At 46.2% G+C, this 25,476-nt stretch overlaps 2 protein-coding genes across 6 annotated transcripts; one reads left to right on the top strand and one right to left on the bottom strand.

Annotated features, from left to right (window-relative positions):
- The first annotated feature begins 492 nt into the window (after window positions 1–492).
- Window positions 493–3,983, top strand: LOC118509707 (forkhead box protein L2). Its single transcript, XM_036050793.1, is given in 2 exon segments — window positions 493–2,212; window positions 2,215–3,983. Coding segments are annotated over 2 exon segments (1,374 nt in total). The 5' UTR covers window positions 493–1,138; the 3' UTR covers window positions 2,515–3,983.
- A 194-nt stretch (window positions 3,984–4,177) lies between these two features.
- Window positions 4,178–25,100, bottom strand: LOC118509676 (nuclear factor 1). 5 transcript variants are annotated; one of them, XM_036050710.1, is made up of 9 exons: window positions 24,598–25,100; window positions 22,769–23,630; window positions 18,099–18,153; window positions 17,753–17,896; window positions 13,964–14,122; window positions 10,391–10,582; window positions 10,139–10,316; window positions 5,265–5,271; window positions 4,178–4,875 (listed from the first exon to the last, which is right to left on the bottom strand). In XM_036050710.1, the coding sequence occupies exons 2-9, from the start codon at window positions 22,774–22,776 to the stop codon at window positions 4,653–4,655; spliced, it is 966 nt and encodes a 321-aa protein (XP_035906603.1). In that variant the 5' UTR covers window positions 22,777–23,630; window positions 24,598–25,100; the 3' UTR covers window positions 4,178–4,652. The 5 variants fall into 5 exon arrangements, with proteins under 5 accessions (XP_035906603.1, XP_035906592.1, XP_035906612.1 ...); XM_036050699.1 differs by lacking the exon at window positions 24,598–25,100 and adding an exon at window positions 23,697–24,518; XM_036050719.1 differs by lacking the exon at window positions 24,598–25,100 and having other exon boundaries at window positions 13,964–14,119; window positions 22,769–24,519.
- Window positions 25,101–25,476: the final 376 nt, after the last annotated feature.

Genomic DNA, 25,476 nt, shown 5'->3' with positions numbered 1-25,476 from the left:
AAGGAAAAGGAAGGCGGAATGGGTGGAGGAGGGTGGGGGGGAGGGGGTACAAAATGATGAATGTTTTAAAATAATTTGCTATGTTTTACCCGTCATGTTTCGTCAAATGGATCGCGTCTCTCCCTCTCCGCTCCCTTCCACGCTTCCTCAACCCGCCAAGTAGTGGTTATGTTTATGTACACGCCAAACAAAAACATACATTACACCACCCGTGGTTCACTGTACCAGTAGCGCGAATATATGTGTGTGTGTGAAGGGCGTGGCCCAACAATCGTACCAGCCGCGATTGGCCGTGTACGCGCGCGTCTATACACGTTTGTTGCGCTTTGTTTGCGCAAATATTTCCCACAAAACATGCACACACACACACGAACGCCATCGCACTCTTTCACACACCCAGGGCAACCAAAATAAAGGGTGCCTTGGGGGTTTGACAGCTACCAGCTGCGAGAGAGCGAGAGAGCACGAGCGATCGTTTGATTGTTTCACGAGCGAGTGAGAGAGAGAGAGCACGTGAGAGAGCGAAAGTGAGAGAGGGAACGATGTTTGTGCAATTCTGGAAGCTGTTTGGCAGCGTTCATTGGTTTGTTGTTTTTCTCGTGTTTGTGTGTGTGTGTGTATTTTTTTTCTATATCCCATCTTGCTGTTGTTGTTGCTTCGCCTTCTACTCTAATGTTTGTTTTCTTCTCACCCCTGGTCTTCCCCTTCTTCTCATCTCCGATACGATCCCTCACTAGCTAGCCACTGGAAACGGCCAGCCTGGGCCACAGCGACCCGGGTAGTCCCGGGGTTGTGTTAGATCGCGCGTATCCTGCGTACGGTGCGGAGTGTGACGCGTTCGCTATTCGTGAGATCGAGATCCGAGTCCGCATCGAGCCCAGTGTAGTTGGTGTCCGGAACATCCTGGTGCGTACGAGTACTCCGCGTGTGTGTGTGTGTATCTGCGTGTGAAGGTGTGTTTATGTCCCGAGGTTATCAATTCGCGCAAACAAACAAACCAACAATCAAGTCCAGTGGATGTCCAGACGCTCCAAGCCCGAGGACACTCTGGTGAGGTCTCTGTGAGTGTGGAAAACCTAAACACACAGCTAACAGTGTGACAGAATTTTGGTCGAGGAGATCGTCCAACGCGCCCAACATGTTGAACGTGTGTGCGGATCTGGTGCAGTTCGATCAGTACAGCCTGCAGCTGTACAACTACGCGATGGTGGAGCGCTTTCGCTCGAATCAGTTCTTCAACTACGGTAACTTTGTGGCGGACACAAGGACACTGTCCCGATTCTTCAAACCGTCGCTCCCACCGAATCCGGTCGATGCGGCTACGGCTGCCGCGGCGGCCGCAGCGGCAGCAGCCGCCGCAGGCAATGCACTGCTAGCGGACGCCAGCAAACTATCCTCCCAGGCACCGAAACCACAGTACAGCTACATCGGGTTGATAGCGATAGCGATCCTGAGCTCGCCCGAGAAGAAGCTCGTCCTGTCCGACATCTACCAACACATCCTGGACAACTATTCGTACTTCCGGAGTCGTGGTCCCGGCTGGCGGAACTCCATCCGTCACAATCTATCGCTCAACGATTGCTTCATCAAGGCGGGACGTAGCGCGCACGGCAAGGGTCACTACTGGGCCGTACATCCCGCGAACGTGGAGGACTTCCTCAAGGGTGACTTCCGGCGCCGGAAGGCACAGCGCAAAGTGCGCCGCCATATGGGACTCACCTCGGACGACGACATCTACGACAACAGCAGCCCACGACAGTTTTTCCCCGCAATCAACTCCCCGCCGCAGCCACCCTCCCAGCAGGGCCCGCCGTCACACGCCACTTCCGGTGGGTCCGGTGTACTTCCGCCCCATCCGGTGCTCACCAACCCGGCACTCTATCTCGGACCGGGTTCGAGTGCGTCGGCGACGGCAACGTCAGCGGCTGCTGCAGCAGCGGCGGCCGCAGCCGCTGCAGCCGCCGCAGCGGCCGCCGCCAGCTCCAGTACAGCCGCGGCAGCAGCGGCCGCCGTTGGTGGAGGTGGAGGAGTAGGCGGTTTATCCCAGCAACAACCACCACCACCACCACCAACATCCGCCGGCGGGAAACTGACGCTCGTCGGGCTCGGCGGTGACGGTGGTCCGGTGGATCATCATCTACACCACCAGCATCAAGCCGCCGCCCTCCTGCACCATCATCAGCAGCAGCAGCAACATCTCCATCAGCACCATCATCAACATCAACACCATCACCATCACCATCACCATCATCATCAAACAACGGCTGCGGCCATCATCATGCGCAACACGATGGAGAGCTTCTCGCGCAAACGGCAGTTCGACGTCGAGTCGCTGCTCCGACCGGACGACGGGTCCGACGACCGGGAACCGTACGAGCTGCGGCGACCCCGGCTCTGTTCGCCCGCCAGCTCGAGCCAGAGTCCATCGCCGCTGCCACCGTATCACGCATCCCAGGCACTGGTGGTGGCCGGACCGAGAACGAGCCCGGCAACAACACAACCGACCGGCGGTAAAACACCTCATCAGTGAATCTATTTAGCGGGTGAGAGAGAGAGAGAGAGAGAGCGAGAGAGAGAGAGAAAGTATGTCCTTGATCTCAAGTATGAGTAACGCTTTCAACCTCCAAAAAATCCCAATTATCTCATTTCCCCCCTACTAAGTCTGTTATCACTAGCGAATATTGGATTGCTGGTGCCATGACCAGGATTATCTACCTTACGCATCTCTATCGATGTAAACCGAGGATTCAATCTCTCTAATCATGGGTGAAGATAGATAAAGGATAAACAAACAATCCCAGCAATATCTTCCTTATCTTTCAATTTTCTTTTCCTACACCTCCTCAACCCCCGTCCCCTTCCAACCCCCTTTCAACAGGAGCCAAAATAAGAGAGCGACAGAGAGAGAGAGAGAGAGATGGCGAGCGCGCCCGACATAACTTCGTAAATATTATATATGAAAATTAAACTACACGGCGCGTACATTAAAAAAGCGCGATTATTGAATGTGACTGTTAGCCATTGATGTGAAACGATCCGGAACAAGACAACAACACACACACACAAAAAAACCCCTGGCGGAAAAACCCCGTAATAGGATCATCCCTTTTCCATCACCACCACAAGAAACCCTCCCGGTTCCGCCAATTCCCAAAAGGAAACTGTGGTTCCCTAGATGTTCGCCCTTTTTTCCTCGCCCGCAAATGGGGGATTAAAAAGTATATCAAGCAAATTAGAATGAAAATTGCGAGCCGCTATTCAGCCCTGGTAAACGGTAACGACTCGAACGTAAGCCGATTTCTTGGTTTTTCGTCGCTCACACTTCCTCCCTTACCCCCATCAATCCCTCCCCCTAAATAGGCTGTTTTTCCGAGGAGCGACCGAGGTGTGGCATCCACCAGTGCAGAAATTAATTTCGATATCAAAAGAAGGATTAGGAGTCAGTCGGAGTCGGTTTTGGTAATATACCCTTGGTTGATTAATTTTCTCCCGCACCCTCTCCGTGGGAGAAAGAGAGAGAGAGAGATAGAGGAAGATTTTCCGCGCCGGTAAGGCTTCCTATTGTCCAAGTCCCGGATATTGAGGAACCTGTCCCAGACTCACAGCACGAGCAAGGTCCCCGCTAGGGAATAGGAGGTTTGCCAGGTAAGCATGGCACTCGCCCGTTATTAGTGTCCGATGTCCAGGAAAATGTGTGTCAATGTGTTGAACTTCACCGAGAAACCAAATCCTTCCCTGAAGGATCCTCATCCTTCAGAGATCGCTTAGGGTGTTGCTAGCTGCAAGGCTTGAAGAACATCTTTTCGGGATTTTTTTTTCTAAATAGACCAAGCATCGCCACTTTGGAATAATATATCGATGTATATGCTTCACACCAAGTTTTGTTACTTAGCCACGATAGCCGAGGCTAAATATTGGATAAATCGTAAAGAAAATGAACACAAAATATTATTAACCTTATTCCTTCTCGAACACAAAAAAAACAAGTTCAAGTGTTTTCTTTCATGTGTGTGTGTGTGTATTTGAGTGTTTGTGTGTGTGTGTGCGAGTGAGTGTAAGTGTGACTGTGTGACTGATCTGCAATGCTAGAATACTTAATACCCAAAAGCAATATCCGAAACGTTCCTTTCTTTCAGCAGTTCATCCTCAATTCTTGAAGTATCTCAACAACAAAAAGTTCTATAAATCGCTGTATATGTATTTTTCAGTTTTTATTAAGTTGTAAGTGTGTTGTGCGTGCGAAATCACAAACAAATTGGTACCCGCCAAGTGAATACGTTATACCCGTCGGAACATTTCTGGACCCGTCCCGTCCACTAGACGAGATTGGACGATATCTCCAGAAAAGCTGGTCGTGTTCCCAAACAGCTCCACCAACAAACCGGAAGGAAGACAGTGAAAACAAAGACAAGAGAAAAGCACCGAATTAGAAATGTTTAAAAGGTGATAAAGATTTTGATGTGGACCACTGCTTGTGGTCCTTGAAGTGATGTCCAGACAGTTCTCCTCCAACACGATTGGAATTCTAGTCGGGCTCGAACCTGTGAAGAAAGTAAAAAGCTGCAAAGAGATGCATTCCCCAAAAATCCCACACACAAACACACGCATACAGATGCAAGTTTCGCTATGCTCATCTTAGCGTACACAGAACGTCAACAGCATTTCAACAGCCTAAGTTCGAATATTTGGCAGGTAGGTAAGAGAGGTGGGAAAGGGTTAACGACAAACCTACCCTGCGTAATGCTCCACAGCTCGGACGAGGTGAACACACCGGTCGGTGCGATAAAGTCGTAGCTGAACACCTTGTTGTTGGAGGTGGTTTTGGAAAATTTACGCGAACTGTTGTGCGATTTTTCACTCTGATTTTCCTCATCACTACAAGGAAGAGAGAGAGAGAGAGAGAAGAGAATTTAAAATATTGCCTCAAAAATCCTTTTCATTATTTTGACAGCTGTCATGAGTACTGTCAGTATAGAATTTGAAGTTATTGGAAGCATTCGGTTTGTTGCTTTGAAACTTCTCTTAACAGTTTCAAGAGCACCAAAAAGCTGGATCCAACTTCCTGGAGTGAAACCCCCGCTAAGCGGAAGTCATTCCTCTTCCTCGAATGTGATTAATTAAGCTAAGCACAGTATCATGCACACGTTCATTCTTTGTTCGGCTCGCTTTGTCCGCTGCCCAGCCCCGAGGGAACCTGTATAATCCGCTCAGCGCGCCGAAGAATTAGCGAAGGCCGGATTAAGGATCTGGCCGGAACTGCTTACCTGAAGCCTGCCGAGGACAACCATCCAGACGACCGGAGGGAACCAGGATCAGGATACCAGTTCATGAAAAGTAGAAAAGAAAATTGGGAAAAGTTAAAGAAATCAGCTCACTGCTTTTCAAATCATTAGAAACTCCTTCCAAGGTCCGTGGTACTTTGCAGAGGTGTCCAGTGAAGTGTGGTCCCACTTGGACTCTTTATGTGTGTGTGTGCCTTAGAATCCTTAGACCTACAGGGGCGTGGTTCTGTATGTGAAGAAGCACTTAGTGCCGCAACAACAAACACACGGCGTCATTGTTTGTGCCGGACGTGTTTGAAGTGGTGGTTTGGTCCGAGAAACGTATAAAAACACACATACACCGACCGCGAGGATGAGTCGGTAGAATTTGCGGATCGCTAATGGCTGTCCGTTGCAATGTTGCACAGTGAGGCGCAACATCCGAACAGCATTCCACCAACATCATCGTGACGGTGCAAAAAGGCCCTTTTCTTGTCTCGCCGGCACTCGCGCTACCTTGTTCTCGGTCGGCAATAAAAGGGACTGTTTTAATGGCTAAAACAATTCGACGTTGTTTGACACGGTGGCACACAGGCGCGCACACACACACATGGGCTCGTATCTTAATCAATTAGATCATTGGCACATTGTTCCTATAGCTCTGGTGGACGATGAGATGTTTGAGCTTTTTTCGATGTTTTGTTTTGCAGGGCTGATAATTACGATTACTGTGGATCCTTCAATTCAACACTAAAGTTTGTTCCAAGAGTGTTATTTCGTTTGCAATTCTCTACTATGTGATGTGAAATAGAGGTGACAGTTAGATGGATAGAACTTTCTCTCTCTAAGCGATTATTTACTTTCTTGCATACATTTAGGCAATTAGGAGCATAATTTTTTATTTTAATCAAAAAGGGATTTTTTTTAATTCAAATATTGTTGAAAATAAAATTTGAAATAATCCTAGGTCCTAGGTCAATTTCAGTAATAAAAAGTAAAGTACCATGTATTGCATACATTTAGGCTAGAGTTGTATAAAATATTACTCATACAAATCATTCCTCATTTCAAGCGGCTTGTCATTTATCTTGAGTGTTTTTACGTGCCCCTTACAATCGTAAGCATTTTTTTAATAATATACATCAATTCTCTTGTTATTGCTTTATTTTAGATTCAAAAATATGTTTTTAGATCTTGAATAAAAAAAACTTCCAATTTTAAAAGAGAGAAACAGAACACCATGATGAAGGTTTCAGCTATTTCCTACTTGTACTTCGATTTTTTAAACATATTCAAATGCGTATGTTCATCAACTTATTTTAGATTTGAATTTAAAAAATCCACCATTTGTACTCTAAAATAGGTACCGTATGTAAAGACAAAATAATGTGGATTGCATACTTCCCGGCTGTAAATCCTTTTTTAGTAATACTTTAAAATGCTCAGCTGCATAAATAAAATGAAAGACCAGTTAAAACTACGAGCAAAATAACTGCAAAACAATCGATGGGAAAATAAAGTACTACGTATTGCATACTTCTCGGCTATTTTGTTCAAATATGCTTATTATTCATGTTAATTTCAACTACTTGTTTCTTAATAAGCAATGCGTATTTTTTAAATGATAGATTAATTAAAAGTATAAAGTTCTGGGTGTTGCATACTTTCAGGCTGTAGCTACTCTTAACATTCCTCATTTTAATTAGCCTTTCCGAAGGAATTAGGTTAGATTGTTTTTATTTGCATGTAAAGAAATGTTTTAAAAATCTAATTTACAGTGTAGGAAAATATAACAAGACGACAAAGTACTTCACACGCAACTTTTACTAGGCATTACCATATTACTTCTAAGTGGAAGTCTCAACAAAATCTTATCTTTCTATAGCAAATATTCTTTTTGTTTTCAAGTCAACAAAGCAGAATTTAAAATATTTTTTTTTATTTTAAGAGCTAACCCGCGTTAAAATTGAAAAGTGTGAAGAAGAGGTGCTCACATCTATAAAAGAAATAATAATTACTAATTATTGCCTCATGTGTTTTGAGCAATATTGTCATAAGAACTATCAAACGAAACTTTGAATCGATTAATTAATTTTTATGTAAAATAAACGTCGTTATTTCTTTAAAAATCGGCATTCTTCTTCTTCTTTGGCATAACAACTTCCCAGGTCATGCCTGCCATTTTTGGCTTACTAGAGACTTAATGACACCACCTAGTTGGATAGTCATTCCTCACTAGGGGGGAACGATCTGGATGGAATTTGAACCCCGGTGCTGCCGTATGAAGATCGGCGCCGTTGGCGCCTCATCACCGAATCGCCCCAAAAAATCGGCATTGTCGGTCTCAGTTTTACGCTCTGAAAAAATCAGGTAGTCTTATCTTATGTTCATCACTGTTTATGCTATTTTTTGTGTGTGTTTAGCTGATCATGAGGACACATTTAAGAATAAAATTGAAAATTTAAGAAGAAATTTGTTTTTAATTTTTTTTTAAGGAAAAGTCATTCTTCTTCTTCCTTGGCACTACAACCTCGAAAGGTCTCGGGCCTGTCATTTTGTCGATTTAAATGTATTTGATATTTGTAAATATAAATGATTTTTTAAAGGAAAGCACCACCGGAACGAAAAAAGCGATAAAAGCAACGTGCTAAGTATACATTCAGGGGCAGATTAAGTTGGATTGTGTTAAACTCTTTGCTCTGGTGCATATCAATAAAAATTCAGACAATTGAACTAGATTTGTTAGAGATAGCTCAGAACCTTATAAGAATCCTTTTAACTATTCAAGACCCTCTTAATCGCTGAATTCTTGCCACTAGTCTTGCCACACATGCGCAATCCTTTTTTCTTTTGGACGCTGTGTTCTTCTTTTACGCCGTTAATTCGTTCGTAGCGTTGATTAGTAGGGATTTCAGCTTACGATATTCCGGACCAGGCAAATCGGATCCAATACCGTTTCCGGGCTGATTTTTTTTTTTGGGTTAAACCAAAAAAGATAGTTCTTACCCATCCACCCAACATTCTCGCTCCTATCTCTATCATACCTCAACTCAAAAAAAACATTGTTAGAAGATAAGAGAGAGAGAGAGCGAGAGAGAGAGAGAATTCCTTCAATCGAAATGAAGCCGTTAAGGGAAGGTTGGCAGCTATATTTTGTTGATCGATCCACCCCAAAGGAAATGGATCACCACCCAGGCAAGGGTGTGTGGCGGGGAGCGAAAGGAGGAGGGGGTCTAGGGGGGAGGGATGGAAGGCGAGAGGGGGGAAAAGTTTTTTGTTTTATTGAAACCGATCTGAGGAAAACGACTCTATTTGTGTTGATCGTTCAGTGAAAGTGATGCCGACGCTTGGGACCACTCCCACCATCATCCCCTTCTTTCCTACCCTCTTCCACCCACCTTCCCAGAAAGCAAGCAAAAAGGGGGATGATTATTGGCCGTCGGTATTTTTGCTCTTTGTTTTTTCTTATTAACCCTCAAATCACTTAACTTCGCCGACTGTCCAGATGCCGGCAGCCGTGTACAGTCTACACCTTGCCTGTTGTTTCTCTCCCCTGCCCCTCACCCCCCCCTACCCCCTTCCTCCTTCTTTCCCACCAACAGGCAGACAGGCGAAATACCAACAAAGTGTAGAAGGAAAAATAAATATTAAGACATGGAAGTTTTTGTGTAAGCAATAAGCGCGACCCAGGTTAGGTAAGAACGTGGTGGAGGGCGCAACATAAAACAAGAGGGCGATGTATGAGCATAACACACACACACACACGCACAACGACAGGAGCGATAGATAATTGATTTTTAAAAGCCGCAAAAACACACGATCAAAGACGGTGGAAACGGCGCGCCAAACGCCAAAAGCTGTCAGAAACGAAACGAAGCTGAAGAGATGTCGGCCGCGAGGTGAGCTGGCGCGTGCGTGAGGAATTGATCTTGCCCACCAAACACACACACACACACAGCATCTCTTCCGATGCCTATCGATCGGGCGGGCGGCGATCAGGCCTTTGTAATAATAATCGCCCTCCTTTGGCCTCTTTGGTCGGCGCGGCTTCCTATCTCGTCTATTTTACGCGAATAGCGTGGACCTGGACCGGGGTCGAACAAGTCCCGGGCCGGGCCGGGGGAATGAGAAACACAAAGGGCCGGGCCCGCTGTTGCGCCAAATTGAGGAAAAGGTTTTTCTGTCAAATCATCTAAACATAGTGTCGATATCTTCACCAACAAAAAAAAAACACACGAGGGGAATTGCAACACTGGCCGGCAGGCGGACGGCTACCGGTGTGGGCGAACGTTGAGATTGTTGTTCTTGGCGTAGCTTTTAAGGTCCTCCTAGTGGGCAAAAGGCGGGGAGTGAGTGGAGCACCCAACCAAGATAGAGAGAGAGAGAGAGAGCGAGAAGAGGAGGCAAGAAAACGTCCGGGATCCGCCCTTTCTTGAAGGTAGCGGCAAGCGGCAAACATCAGAAGCAGGCGGCCATTAGCGGTCCCCCGGATCTACGGAGATCTCCGGGGATCTCCGCAATGTCTGGAAAGGAAATTGAAGTCTCCTGGCCCCAAACCCTTCTCGCTCCCCTTAACAATCTCTGGACGAGCATCTTAAAGTGGCACGCTTGTTCGGCGCCGGACTCTCGAGTCGCGGAGTCCTCGAGTGTCCTCCCAATGCCTCAAAGGACATTAAAAATCAAAGAGATATTCTTGAAGGGAAAGGCGATCTCCGGGGATCTCCGCAATGTCTGAAAAGGAAATTGGAGTCTTCTCGCTCCCCCAACAATCTCTGGACGAGCAGCTCGCTCGTGTCGCGCTGGACTGTTGACTCTCGGAGACCTCCGCGTGTCCACCCAATGTCTCAAAGGACTTTGAAACCTTGCAAAACACTTACACTTGATAAAGTTGGCCAGGTAGAGGTCGAGCTCCTTGATTAATACTTGAATGTGGTACGGATTGATGCAGAGGCTCGGGCTGGTGCAGAAGCACGCCTTCTCCAACCGTTCGCCGTCGGTGCTTTCGAGCGGTATCGCCTTAAACAGGATCACCATCACCAGATCGAGCCGCCAGACCTGTCAAAACAAAGCCAAAAGAGGGACCTGAGCTCCTGAGCATTGCCAAAAGTTCGCCACAAAACCAACGTTACCTTGTCCGCCTGGCGCAGACAATCTATCCGCCGCATCTTGCCCTTCTGGTCCGGGTTCGACAGGATGCACATGGAGGTTTTCTTCTTCGAAATGCAGTGCACAAAGTTTTCCCGGCTGTCGTGGGTGATGTCCTTGCGCAGCTTGCCCAGCAACCGGGCGGCCCATTTCTGTTTCGTTTCCGGGTTTTCGTTCTGGAAGAGGGAGAAATGTGAAAATAATTTGCTATACGCTTTATATGGACTTTCAGAATGTAGGAAAAGGAGAAAGGATGAGAGAGATTAAGAGAAAAGGAATGAAAATTGAAGTTTATCGTAACTAATCTCTTTGTAAGGTTTTGCCTTCATTTGACAGCTTTGAGCGCTTTAAGATTATGCAGCTCTCAACACTTTAATCCTCTAATTAACTCTATGGCTCTTAACCAAGTTTTAATGAATAGATTGTCCAATAGACGCCCATATCTTGTATCTGTATATTCGATACATGTAAACATTAATCCATTCTTCTGATTTTTCTTCTTCTCTGTGACTAATCACAGAGTATAACTAGGGAATCCAGCTTCCTGAAATTTCTTAAGTAACTCCACCGGTATGAGCGATAGTCAATTACCTTTAAAACCTACTATAGGACCAGTAACTAGATGTCCTACTAATTATTTGGAAGACTTGATTCTTCCGGTTGTTTGTCCAGAACGTGTAGTCCTGGAGACAGGAGAAAACATTGGACGGTATCAACATCAAGAATGGTTTACATTTTGACAACTATAATCCATTTTTGTATGAGAGCCCAAAGGTATGCAGCTCTCTCTAACAACCGTCTAATTAATTCTGTAAACCTTAATCGACCCTTGAAGTATCCTCTCTGAATCTGGTCAGTCGATGGAGCTATTTCATACTAAATTTTAATATTTTAAGTCTCAAATATATGCTCCGGAAGTTATACAAAGTATGGAAGAGCGTACTCGATGGACTCAATTCTACTCCAACGGTTAATCCGTGAAGTATTCTACAAAAATATTACTTCCTCGTCCAAAGTGAACCATTGACAGTTCATTGCAACTGAAGTCACTGGCAGAATGACCTGCTAAGCAGAACGAAAGTTGAGGAACTCTAGCACGTCGAATCTGTTGACTGGTCGGAGGCATTATACGAGTCTCCTTAGGGTGTTCGGGACAAATAAATGATCGAGGCTTCCAGGATCCCACATCCAGTATCTCCATTTTTGGGAGCTTCTTTGATCGACGACAAACTGCTGCTTATTCTGAATGATTGTCACATGGAAGGAAACATCTCAGATATGATCGGCGAGATTCCTTTGCAGAGTATTCTTCACCATAAGCATACATACTCGGATCTCTCACTTCAATAGCTCGTAGTTGAAGTATCGGAATTCCTCAACAGTTGAAGGGTTAGGCTTTTATCAAATTCTAAGCCATTAGTACCGATATTCAGAACTTCCTAATATTTCTTTCTAACTAAAGACTCAATCTCATAGCACGAACATACTTCACCCATGCTTCATACAGGACTATACAAGATGATCCTCAAAACGTGGAAGTCCTAAAATCGCTTAATGAAATTCCTATAGCTATCTAATTTGCGGACTTCTATCACAGAAAAGTCCTGGGATCCCTATGGGATTTGGTTATTAAACGGAAACGTCTAACCGTGATTATTACAATATTTGAGGACTAGCGCAAACCTACTGTCCCCAGTACGTAGACAAAAGTCATATCAAACCCGTTACGGTAGACAGTTGACGGATGCAGTAAAGAGGGGAGCCTACATTACCTAGCGCTATGTAATCATAGTCATGGCCTCCCAAAAACCCCAGGGCGGGTATATCATCCTGGGTCCTGGTCCGGTTGCACCGGCCCGTTGTAGTGTCCGATACTTCCTGCTCACATGTCACCATCAATTCCGGCGCAGTTTTATTCCCAAACTGCAACGCAGTTGCATTGGCTTCGTGTTACACACACACATCCGAATATCTCCCGAATACTCCGACGGGTTTTGGAAGCCGATTAGGACGACCTAATCCAGGCCTCGGGGGTAGTCAACCAACAGCCAGTCTATTGATTGAAGGATTACGCGCCTACATCCAGGCGCACAGCATTATTCGATGATTAGCGGTTATTGTGGCTTCCTCGCACGTTCCGTCGACGTCAACGGTTTTGCAACTCCCAACGGGGCGAATGTTTCCTACCGTTTACGCGCACATTACGGGCGGCATGATAATTGTACCGCCCGAGGCACGCACACACACAATAACGTACCACTGTATCGATCGCTACGGCGGCAGCATCCTTGTTGCCGACGACTTACCCTGGTGACAGTATAGTCACCGGGCCCGACAACCGTACGCAACCGGCACGGAAATACACGAAGAAGCTGTCAACATTCTTCCCGCTTTTCTGGCATCGGCGCAGTACGCGCCGGCAACCAGCAACGCCTAAAAGCATGCAAATTGCCTTTCATCCAGCGCGTAATTGGAAAATAAATGCTTTACCAGCACCGTTTAAAAACGCAACGCACCCCCACACCAAATGTTATTTACTGAGTGTTGCATCGGCGTCGCTAATAAAGCAATTAGCCGTACGCAACATCGCCCAGGCTTCGCGGGGACTCAGCTCTCAAACATCAAAGGGACATCGGCGAGCAGTAGACGGGGAACCCCGAAGAGGGTTGCCATACGCCGTACGGTTGTAATGCAATTAAAGCAAAACTCCGAGCGAGGAGTGAAAAATCCTGCACTTTGACAGAAAAACGGGAAAAGCCTGAGGTTTTTCATCTTTAACTTTTAGACTTGCCGAGCGGGAGAGCGAGCGAGGGAGAGCGAAAGAAAACTAACACATCAAATCGCCCTTGGCGCATAGCTGACGGGTCCCGGAGTTTGTAACACGACGCCCAACTCACTCCCAAAGGAGCGCACTCCAGTTACCAACGACTTCGGGCCCAACCAAAAAAACACACACTTCCCAACAACCCAACTCCCTCGGTGGACGAGACCAAGGGAAAGATAAATTGAATAATTGGCGCTATCATTGATACGTTTCCGAATGCGTGTGTGTGTGTGTGTCTGTATATGGCAAACAAAAACCCTGGGTTATACATTTCCTCCTCCGTTTGGGCAAGAGCCTCTGCCCAAGATGGGTGAAATTGGACGGACGCCTCCAATGTATGGACGCCGCACTGGTGAGGTAACGAAGTTAGGCCACTCGACTTTTGACAAATAAAGTGTCTATCATCCACCTCATCAACATCGTTAATACTATCTATTAAGGCTAGGCACGGACGGGGTGCCTCCGTATCTATCATCGCAAAAGTTGGGCCCACAAAACTTGCCTCCGAGGCGTCGGTAACATGAAACACTTTTCGTTGCGTCAAGGTTTTGCGGGTGAGGGACTTCCAGATCGGTGGAACTGGGAGGTGGGGGGGGAGGAAAAGCCTACCATATGGAAGGCTCACGGCGTCAGTTGGCTCGGTTTGGCTCCGTGAGTCCTCAGCGTGTCCTGACAGTAATCTAGCTCCGGTGCTTACCGATACCGATATCAAACCGCTCGTAGACCGACTCACCTGAAAGTCTCGTTTGCACTTGTTCTCCTCGTTGTGGGTCATCTTTTTCTCGTGCTTCTTGAGGTAGCGTCGCTTCGCCGCCTGCAGATTGAACCAGGTGTAGCTGAACGACTTGACGTACGGCAGTAGCGCTTCGATGAAGGGATGAAAATCTTCCTGCTGATGGGTTTTATTTTGCCAGATCGATCGGAACACACGAGCGCACAGCACAGCAGCACAAAGAAGAGATTTGGAAGAGAAAAGAGGTGAGAAATTGATTTGTTAAAATTACACCTGGCGTCGGTGATTGTGTGCACATTCCTACAGCCCGGAACGCCGAAGGAACGAAGCGCTTTTTCGGGCAGGCCACAAGCAAAGCACAACAGGGGCGATGGGTTTTGGTTGCGTCGGGCCGGAATCGATGGACGATTCACCGAGCATTCTAATTGCAGCAATTGCAAGGCATAACAATTTCGTTAGCGAGTGCGAGCGCGTGCTAAGGCTGCTTCGTGAGCCTCGGGGAAGGAATGGCTGAGCACAAAAATGTGGGAAGATGATGTTGGCCATCTAAACTGCACGAATTAGTGTTTAATGAGCTTGATGGTGTTTAAAAGCGTTTAAAAAGCAAAACTACACGCATGAAACGAGTTGTGCTTTGCGGTGATCGAGCATTATTTACAGATTGATGGTTGAGAATTTTTGTTTTAACTTACTTTTTACCAAAAATATAGTAAATTATGCGTAGGTAGACTTAAACTATTATGTGAAAATGTAAAATAAGAATAACTTCAAATAATTGCCTGAAAGTATGCAATACGCAGATCAAAACGAGGATTTTCCTTTGAGTCTGGCTATCTTTTAGATGCTTTTACTGCCTTTTACCTACAAATATTATCCGAATATGAGGTTATTAAAATATTTAAAAGGCTGTTATTGGTTTGATAACTATTAGTATTTATAAAAAAGAATTATGGAGCGAATTCTGGTTGACGGAACAACTTTGAATTTTGCCTTAAATCTCACTCAGACAATTTTTATGTAATATATTATAATCCAAAAAAGCTAATAAATAAGCGAAGACTACTCTTAAATATTAAATAATTGAATTAAATATATTTCAACTAAAGCGGTCTATGATGAGTTCTGCCAGATTTTGATTTTCTACGGCTAATACTGTGTTAGATCCCCATACAAACTGACAGGTAAAACCGCTCTATAGGGCTGTGATCCATACAATAGAATCACTTAGGAGAATGTTTCAAGTGCATAATGGAATATTGCAAGCTCGTTTTAGAACGTTGCAATCATATAATGGACTTTCGGATGTGAATATTTTCGCAATCAACTGCTTCAACGAAGTGATAGTTGGTACACCATTTCCATCAAACTTTTGTGTTGAAGCCGTTCAAATGTGAATGAAAGGGGTGAAGTGATGTAAACAAAACATTTCAATGGTGTTAAGAAATTTTATGATTTTAACAAATTGGCTGTATCTGATTGCAAAGTGTCATATTCGAGTTTGCAAAACCACCCCTCTATATGCTATATGTAAAATTCCATTATATGATTGCAAAGCTCCGGAACAGGTTTGAAATATTCCACCGTAAATAAAAAATATTCCTCTTTGAGATTGGTTTTATAAAATATTCCTTCAAATTAGGTTCTTACAGCTATCCTAAAAAATCTTTTTTTTGCAGATTTTTCGAGTTTCTTGGGCGCATTTGCTTCAGAAACTGCAAAAATATCACTTCTACATGCATTTTACGTCACCTGTTTAGCTCATTGTAAGAATACCTTAACTTTTTCGCAAACTAATTCTCAAAAAAGAAAGGTTCAAATTTGAAATGCATGTAGAAACTAAACCTAATGAAAGCCTTCGCGATTAACTTAAAATAAAAAGCGACAATCCAACGGAGAGTGAATAAAATAGCGATCCACTACAATCCAGTCCCCTGGACCGCTGCTGTGCGGTATCTCGGCATCACACTAGATAACCACCTTCCATTAAAAGCTCATATTGAAAACCCTTAAATCTAAAACATTCGGTCTTCTACTCAGTCTATATCCTCTTATCAAAAGACGGTCCACTCTTACAATAGAGAGCAAACTTATCCTGTACAAACATGTTATGCTACCTGCAATTCTTTATGGACACACACACATCCAGGGAGTCATGTTCCAGCAGTAGTATGCTTGTTGTACAGTGAATACAAAACAATTTTTTTTGAAAATAATCCTTAATCACCCGCCAAGATACCGCACAGCAGATCTTAGATCAGATCCAACAAAATCTGGATAACCTTAAACATAAATGTCTCTCATCCAATTTGAGGATGATTCAGACGTTGTTCAGTGACGATTAGGCAGGGGATTTAAAAATGTAAATATTGTTCATATTGCTTTGTTTAAAATAAGATAAATAAGGTTAGTTAGTAAGATACGTTAGATATGTAAGATAGATTAAGTAGATTCAAATAATATAAGGGATGATTCCTTTCCAGAAGGCAGCATACGTGACCTTCCTTTACCAGCTAGTATAACTGGTCTTCATAAAAATATAGTCCTTCTGAATTATTTTCTTCAAATTAATTAAATTCAGTAGAAAACTAGAAAGGGGGGTCCGGTGGCCGAGGCGATAGCGAAACCGGTCTTCACACGGCAGGGCTAGGGTTCAAATCCCATCCAGACCGCCTCCTCGTACGAAAGGCTGACTGCTTTACTACGGGTAAAATTAAGTCACAGATAGCCAGAAATGGCAGGCCGAGACCTCTTGAGGTTATAGTGCCAAGGAAGAAGTAGAAGAAAACTACAGTGTAACCACTAAAAAGAAGGATACCTCGGTATGTTCAAAGCGACCTATTAATGTTTATATTATTGTAAAATAAAACCAATTTTGTTCTTAACAAAAAAAAACTTTAAAGAAAACACCTAATGTATAATATGATTTACAAAAATCATATCATATTATTTTTTAAGACGCCTGCAAGTAGGCAACTCTGAGTTTATGGGATTGGCATGTTCTTTTATCTTTACGCTGCAAGTTGTAGCATTATGCAATATAAGCAAAGTGTTGCATATTTTCAGGCGCTCACCACATACCAAAAACATCCAGTAATTGGTTTAATAAGGCCAAACGAGAAAGAATTAGACAACTTTATCGACCGCAATAAAATTGTTTAGTAACGATTCTTCGTCGCTCTTTAAGTAGCTTCATTGCATAGTTGCAAATCTCCTTAATTATCCAATGATGTAATGTGCCAAGTGATTAAAATTCTTCATAAAAATCTCTTTCTATCCCTGTGGATTATTCCATCAATTAGACTTCTTCTAACGCTCAAGCAGCTAAGCTAATTATCATTAATTGTGAATGTCTTAAATGCTTCTGATACAATACACTGATTTCCTTTTGCTTCTCAAGTCTTTGTAAAGCTTTAAGTGTAAAACAAACATCGACAAAGGCCCATTGCTCTTGACACCTTCTGCTGCCAGACTCTTGACACGAAACAAACAGCTTTCTAGCAATTCACATCGATTGTTACATTAATCTGCTTTTTTTTATCCTCCTTTAAACTGCACCTTAAATATCCTGCACTCAACCAACAATGGCATTTAGCCGTACCTTTAACGGTCCTTCAAAGTTCTTCCCATTTTTTTTTTGCTTTCTTTTTGTGTGTTTGACGATTAACGAAACAAGCGCGTGCAGCTAAGCCAACAACAACAAAAAAACAGAATCAGGAAACATGCAGGTCACACTTCACACCTTTGCCGTGCAGCATTTGGACACAAACAGACACACACACACACACGCACCCAGACACACACATACACCGGGCACACAGCAGGGAATGAGCCAATGAGTTCCGTGGATATGCACCGAATATTTTGCTTATAGTTCTGTGGCACGTTTTTTTTTTTGTTTTTTTTTGCAAAAATTTTGATCCCGCTGCCGCCTGGCTGGAAAAAAAAGAAAGAAAAAACGGTTGGTTCGAATTGTTTGCCCAGCGAGGGCGTGAATGGACGAGGAAGACCCGGGGGTGGGGGGGGGGGGGGTGTAGAGTGGGAGACCTTTTAAGCTTATTAGTTTACGACTCATTAAGGCGGTGACCATGATGTGTGATGAGAAATTGTGACCACGGACTTCTTGTTGGACACTTACCTGTGAGAGAAAATTGCCCTTGTTGATCGTTGCCTTCGAGTCCATCGTAGCGGATCTGGGGGAAAATGGGACGAAAACGGGAATGCAAACGGAAAGTAAGAAACGGGAATATGCAAAGAGCGGTACTTGTTTTGAGTTTCTAAAGATTTGGTCAAGAAATTCTGGTAAAGAAGATAGTTTTGATACGCAAAAATTGCATAACTGTAGGCGTTTATATATTTGTATATAAAAGATATGTTTAAAGTCTTAATGTCATGTCTTAATCTCAAGTCTGGCTATGAGTTTACTGATCACCCAGAACACTCCCAGGTGTTTACCACGCTTGTAGAATATCTTCCTGAAAAGCCTGAGGTCGGGAAGTTAAATTCAAGCACTGTCTATTCTCCAACCTCATTCCACTCGTCATCCGGTACGTTCCATCAGGAAACATCCAAAGAAAGTCAATATCTCTGGAGGAAAACTATCCAGAGAAGATATGTCATCACAGCAGACCTCGAATAGTCAGAGTGAAACGTCACTTCTAAATCACAATAACTCGCGCGAAGAAGCAAATCTCGAGAGCTAGAACTCAAAAAAGAGTTCGTCTCAATCTCGATCGGCTGTCTCCATCAATCATGCAGATCTCTCCGGAAAATCTTATAAAAGCAGAGTATAGCGAGATTTTGAAGGACCTCGTATTTTCCTGGGTGCCTGGTTGTAAGGTCAACTTCTCAGAAAATCTCTTGTTAAAAGATTTCTGATGCTTTAGGCTCCAAATTTAGGCTCCAGAGATTTCTAGGCCTCCTATCAATCCGGACATTAACCCGTGTTCCAATTAATGTTCTCCAGAGTATATCTAGGCTCAAGCCTGTGAATCCTCTCATCCTGAGTTCTATATCCCCGAGATCTATTATAACATCCGGAGTCGGAACACTACTGTGTGAGAGAGAGAGGCTGTTATTGCTAAAAAATATGGAAGTCCCATAGAGAAAATCGGTTTGAAAGAACCTTGAAGACATCAAGTTCATCCCAAATACCTTCATTCTACTGCTGTATGTTATTGGATACATTTGAGGGAATTTCTATACCTTAAAGTTTCACAGTTTTCCAATCCCACCTCCTCTAATGTCCCTGAACCGATGCCACCGTGGTAAGGAAATCCATGTCAACCGACCACATTGAAGCAGTTTTGCTTATGATCGGAATAATTCCTACCATAGCAACCCTTTTTTTTTTTGTCCAGCGCTGACAGGATCACAATCCTCCTGGGAGATACGCTCAAGAGCTCAAGGAATTAATTATGCTGCTGCTCATTGTCGTCCAAAGTTCTTCCCGTCGGTTGTGTCTGGTTCGATGGTTTGCCCGTGCTAGACTTATATGCATGCATGCCACGTAGCCGTAGCGTAGCCAGAGCGTGCTTACTCCGGGGAATAGACAAGGAGATTATGATTCGAAGTTGCAGTATTCTGTTTTCTGCCACATAGCTCACTGGATTGGATAATGGTTCCAACTGCCACTGGTGTAGGTATATATATCTCTGTTATACAAAATGGAGAATCTTTAAAACTGTCCCTTCAAAAAAAGAGGACTTCATCGGGAACTTCATTGCTTGTCCCTTTTTGGTTTGTTTACACACACATCATCACGAGCTTTGTAACGGTCGAACGTGGACCAACAGGCCAACGGAATGCTTCTCTTCGCCATCACTAGCGCCATCTATACGTGAAACGTCTACCGAAAGCCAACACCGCACAACCAATCGAAACAACTTGCAAACGGAAGCTGACAGCAAGACAGCGCTTTCAGCTCGCCTCTACCCCGTTCCCCTGCTCCATTCTCTGACGCTTCGCAAAAGGGGTCGCTTACGGGGTCGCTGAAAACCCGCCAAAAAACGGTCTCGTGTGCCGCGTGTGCCACACGTCTGCCGACCTTTGGCATCGGATTCGAGGCCGTACGTGCACCAGACAATGACATTAGCCGCCACACACACACCGAGACTTGATGCGTTTCCATCGTCTCCTCTACTATAGACCTCCTCCTTCCCTTCCTCGTCTTTCCCTTCCCCATACCCCTCCCTCCTTCTCAGCATCCCATTCAACCGTTGGGTGAATGGTGACCGACGAAACACGGCGACCTGTAGGAATGTTGCCAAACGGTGTGGCCAAAGCCGGCCGGGTGTGTTTTGTTGGAGCACTTGCCAAGTGGTGGCGCCTGAATGGAAGCGAATGACCAACCGGCTAACCGGAAGTCGGGCCAAAACAGGAAAAAAAAGCCGGCATCGGCGGCCTTTCGCCCCCCCCCCCCCCCCCCCCCCCTTTCCTCTGGCAATTTGTTGTCCGGGATATTGAAAGACTCGTGAAGATCGGACGTCTAGTGCCGCGGGCTGTCGAATTAAACCATTGCAAAGCATACTAGGAAGCTGTGTGAAGTTCGTTTTACCATTTGCAATGCTATCCAGTACGCATTACGCAGCACCAGGAGCTAGGTAAACTTCCCAGACCCAATTCTAGGTGTCGAGTTGAGGATCTCTGTTATAAATCAAGCACACGCGATTTGTAGGTTTGGTTGGAGGGTGTTGATGCATAACACAATCTGCTCCGCATCGCCTAACCTTACCACCCCCTTTCCCCCAACACCCCCCCTCCCATTCGTCCTACAGAAAGAACCGTCGGAGTGTCTATTTTCGGTTACTGCACCCCAAAAACCCCAAGGTAGGTAAGAGGACGCAACAACAAAAAAACCTCTCTCCCTTCGGAGGTCTTCAGTTTTTGTAAACTACCAAACAAACTGGTCCGACTTGCGTCCCCCGTCCTCTCCAATGGATCAAAGTCGGCGGCGGTCGGCGAATCGTACGGCTCAGAAAATCAGCTGATCCCAACCAACCCGAAACGCATACCCGACTGCATATGTTTGGTGAAAAACAACACTGGCGTGTACCTTTTCTCCCCTTCCCCGAGTTTCTTCCCCCTCAAGCAGGCAAGTAGGCATAAAAAAAGCGCGTGTGGACGAAAATAGTCACATCCCAGGCAGGGTTCCCTATTTGCTGGTGACCTAAACCATGCAAGAGGAGATTACCGTTCCGCGCACAACCAGCGAAGCAGCGCTGGGAAAACACGTTCAAAATGACACCCGGAATTTAACCACCAGCCCAGTGCACCGGGAGAGGGCAAAGGCGCGCGCCGGTCAGTCGACACAAGTCGTCGATTTTTCGCGAACATCTCCTACTTTTTGAAGGGTTCTTTTTTATCGCTCATCTCGCTACAGCTACAGCGTGTAGCAGTAGTAGTCGAACCAGCGGGTGGTGATTTCAAGGAAAAATATTGCTGCAGTTTTTCTACACCACCCATCCACCCTTACTTCCCCCCCCCCCCCCACTCTCCCTCCTTCCTAACTGCTATTACGCCACACAAACAGTGCAGCAAAAATCGTTCTCTCGACTGTCGACTGAGCGGCATGATCCGTCCATTAGCTAGTGTTTTTTCGCCGTTTTTCCCTTACAGCATCCCCTTCCTCCCCCCTTTCACCCACCAAAACCCTTTACACGTCGGACGCACACAAACAGACAAAACAAATATTTATTTGCAGCGAAACCGAACTGCGGACCCGCAGTTTACGCGATTTTCGGTTCTCGCACGCGCACGTATGCGTGTCAGTGTGCGAGAAAGAGAAAGAGCAACTGCACCCACTGCAGTGCAAAAGTGCGTGCAAATAGAGCCGCGCGAGAGAGAGAGAGCGGGAGATCTGTTGGTGTGTAACGGAATGCAGAACGTAGCCTATGTTAGGCGGCAGATCGAAACGAGAGCGTGTCCCCACACATGTGTGTCAAACCAACACAGGAATACAAGGGGGGAGGGGGGGAAGGAAATAAATCCCCCAACAAGCACGAAGGACCACTTGTGTTTTGCACGGTAAACAATAATTGAGCGATCTTTGTTTGTTCGCGAAAACAACGTTGGGTCATTAATTGATGGGCGGAAGAGTGGTCGGTTGGGTCCCGCGCTGACACAGCGAGTTTCGTAACCAGAATCGAACGAGTCCCGCACGCAGACAGAGAGAGAGAGAGAGAAACGAGGGAGAGAGAGAGAGCGAAATGTATCTGCAGCACCGTGCATCGTGAACCGCGTGTATGGCGAAGAACACCCCAACAACAATGCACATACGCACACAGCGAGTCACACATACACGCGTGCGCACACACACGCCATCCTGCAAGGACGGACACACACACACACAACCGTCATCCTATTATTGAACTGTAGTTCTAGCAGACTTCCCAATTTTTCCTACTACTATTCTTCTCTCCCAACTGTCACTTTAGACGAGATTGAGGACTCTTCCGCGGATGTGCGAGGAAGGGGAAGGGTATGAGGTGGCGAGGATATTGAGTCACCAAAACATGCACCTCTGCATGCACAACCACTGCTCACAAACACACCGACACACTGAATCCAACTGCAAAATTTGGTGAATGTCTGGTTCCTGGACATTGCGGCATGATGACTTCAATATCCGGAAGTTTTACAGAATATCTCTCGGTGTCCACACTGCCCATCGTGATGTAAACATACTAAAGAGACACCAACAACCACTTTGCAACACACGCCCGCTCACTCCCACTCTCCCGTCTCCCTGTACTGAGATGCCTGAGGATGTCCTAATAACGTCACCAACTTCAAGGATGCCTGGGTTACCTGTGCATAGCGGGACTAGCCACGGTGACTGGGTCGGGTTCGTAGCCGGGCGGCCCTCCGGCTGCATCCAGCAGCCCGGTCGCGGCGGCGGAAAACTGACCCCGCTGTACGAGCGCCAGGTCAGACACCGTACCGATGACGTGTAGAGCGACCCGACGAGCGTGTGGACGCGCTGGCGGGGAGTGTAACGGTGCCGGGACGCGGGAACGTCGCGTACTCCGTCCGAAGGCCGCTTGGATGTACGTCTGGTGAAGATGCACCGTATCCTTCGGTTCGCCGTGCCCTGCAGCAAGGACATGGACCGGGGCGTTGTTGTTGGAGGTACCTTCCGGGAGCTCCTTCCGGTGTTTCGGGTTTCTTCTGTGCAAGGACACTCACACACGCACACACAGAGACGCACAGTTATGGTCCGCGCTGTCTGGTCTGATCTGGTGTGCACGCAAGCGATTGTATTACACTAGTATTTCAAGCCTTCCGGGATGTTGATTGTGTTCAGTTGTTTGAAGATGTCGGGTGTATAGCCGGCAGGAACATGCATCGCCCGTTTTTTGGTGAATCACCGAGCAGGACACTGGCACGCGCGCAGGAAGGAAAAAGAAGGATAGGGGAGCCGCCGACTCGATCCGCTACTACATCTGTACCCGATGCTTTAGCCCAAAAATTGAACACACATACACTCACTTAAACTCACTCAGACACACTTGGACAGCAGCTTTGAAAAAGTCCCTTCCCACACTTATGACACCCTTGGAAAAGGACGAGTTGGAGTTTTTGTGTGTGTGTGTTGTTTTTTTTTTGCTTCGTACGGGTGTGTGAGGGCTTGTGGGTGAGCTGAAGAGAGGGGAAGAGAGGGAACGAAGAACTACGGACCGAGGTCAGGTTTTCCGTCGCACCACCACCTGCGCGTTGCAGCGCGCGCGTTTACTACCTCGCCGACACGATTCGTACGACCTCCGGGACGTTTTTGGACACTGCCTTGGAGCACCTTTGGAGGACGCAGTAAGGCGTCGCTCTATCACACACACACACACACACACACACACTCGTCGCGTCTTTCACCACCACCAACAATAACAACAGCAACAACAACAATAACAACAACGGTCAGTTCCCTGTCTCCTAGCACAGACTACACGGCCCTCCTCAAGCCCTGGTGGGGCCAATCGCGCTCAGATTGTCCAGCCCTGCGGTAAGTGGTTGCTGATGCTGCGGCTGCTGCTCTCGTGATCGCGCCACCGTCCTCCGGAAGCGACGCATGCAACTGCATTCGATGTTTGCCCTGCAAGCCACAAACCCGTCCGTCGGCGCTCGGCGGTGGCTCGTCCGACGACGACGACGTCGCGGACAGTTCGCTTCGGTCACTGTACACACACTCGCGCGACTCAGGTCCTGTGCTTGGGCGGCGCGGCTTCTGCAACTGCAACCTACCGGGTGCGTAACGTTTTTCGCTGTCCCGAGTGTGTGCCTCCCTCGAGAGCGCGTACCGTGTGTCTGTGTGTGTGTGTGTCTGTATAGGACTGGGAAGGAAGGAACACTAAAGGGGTAGCCGCCGTAATTGTTTTGTGGAGCAATAGGGGTGCTAGTCGGGTGGGGGAGGGACTAGTGTTGTGGGGAAGATCTACACAGAGAGAGTGAGCGCGAGAGAGAGAGAGCGATAGTGCGAGCGACAGGGTGGCAAAGACACGGAGCTCGGTCTATATGTGTGTGAGGAAGGATGGTGTAGACGAAGGGGGGGGGGGGGGGCGGAGGGGGTGTGGGGCGGTTGGTGGAGGAGGTGTAGCTGGCGAGGGCGAAAGATATTAATATAACTGAGAAACGGAAAACCCAACAGAAAAAAACAACACAAAATCCCTTTCGCGCGAGACCGCCGAGAGATTCGCCTTTGCGAGAAGTAGTGCCAATGCAGTGAGGTCTAGACTAATAAATCAACACACAGATTTGCGGGCCGCCACTCTATGCGCCCGAGCGGGCCATACGAACGGCGGCGGCCAGTACAGCGACAGCGTGATGTGCGGCCCGCATCATGGGTGCGAAACGTTTGCGATAATGGTCAAAATTATCTTCAATTCCAAAAAGAAGTCACCAACGAAGGACATAATGTTTGCAGTGTCAGGAGGTGAGCTCAACGTGATTCTCACAGAGCTAAGAGATGTGACAAAAGAGCTACAGAGGTTAGAGTTTAGTTATATCCTCTTTTCAAAAAGTCCTTAATCTTCGGGCGTCTTGGATGACCAGCAAACTCGTCCAATTTTTCAGGAACGTCAGCTTAGCCTTATCCACTTAATCCTTGAGAAGGACGTTATCATATAGCTACTTCTTCTTTATTGACACTACAACCTCGAGAGGTCTCGGCCTGCCATATCTGGCTATTAGTTTTACCCGTGGCAAAGTAGTCAGCCCTGCGTACGGGGAGTGAAGGGGGTGTGAAGACCGGCGCTGTTATCGCCTCGACCACCGGACCGCCCCGCGAGTCGCGGACCGGACCGCGACTACTTCAAGGACCTATAATTTCACGCTAATAACTCTTGTACAGTACCCATAGTCCTCCAATCTTTCAAAAATACTGATCAGCTTTATCCAGATCAAATCAACCATCTTTCACAGGACTTCATTCGGATATTTGAAGGACCCATAATTTCTCGCTAGCAGCGCCAAGTGTAGTACCCATAGACCATAGTGCTAACGCCAGTCCGATGCAATAAAAGTTT

The sequence above is a fragment of the Anopheles stephensi genome, chromosome X (genome assembly GCF_013141755.1).
Source record: "Anopheles stephensi strain Indian chromosome X, UCI_ANSTEP_V1.0, whole genome shotgun sequence".
Lineage (NCBI taxonomy): Eukaryota > Metazoa > Arthropoda > Insecta > Diptera > Culicidae > Anopheles > Anopheles stephensi.
The sequence above is the reverse complement of the archived record's forward strand: the minus strand, read 5'-3'. Positions and strand labels throughout refer to the sequence as shown.

Excerpts from the sequence above, each read along its gene's own strand:
- LOC118509676 (XM_036050710.1), bottom strand. Across the intron at positions 14,123-17,752 it reads CGGTGTATGTGTGTGTCTGG|CAGGAAGATTTTCATCCCTT; the intron begins GTGCGTGTGTGT and ends AAAACCCATCAG. Across the intron at positions 10,583-13,963 it reads AGTGCAAACGAGACTTTCAG|AACGAAAACCCGGAAACGAA; the intron begins GTGAGTCGGTCT and ends TCCCTCTTCCAG.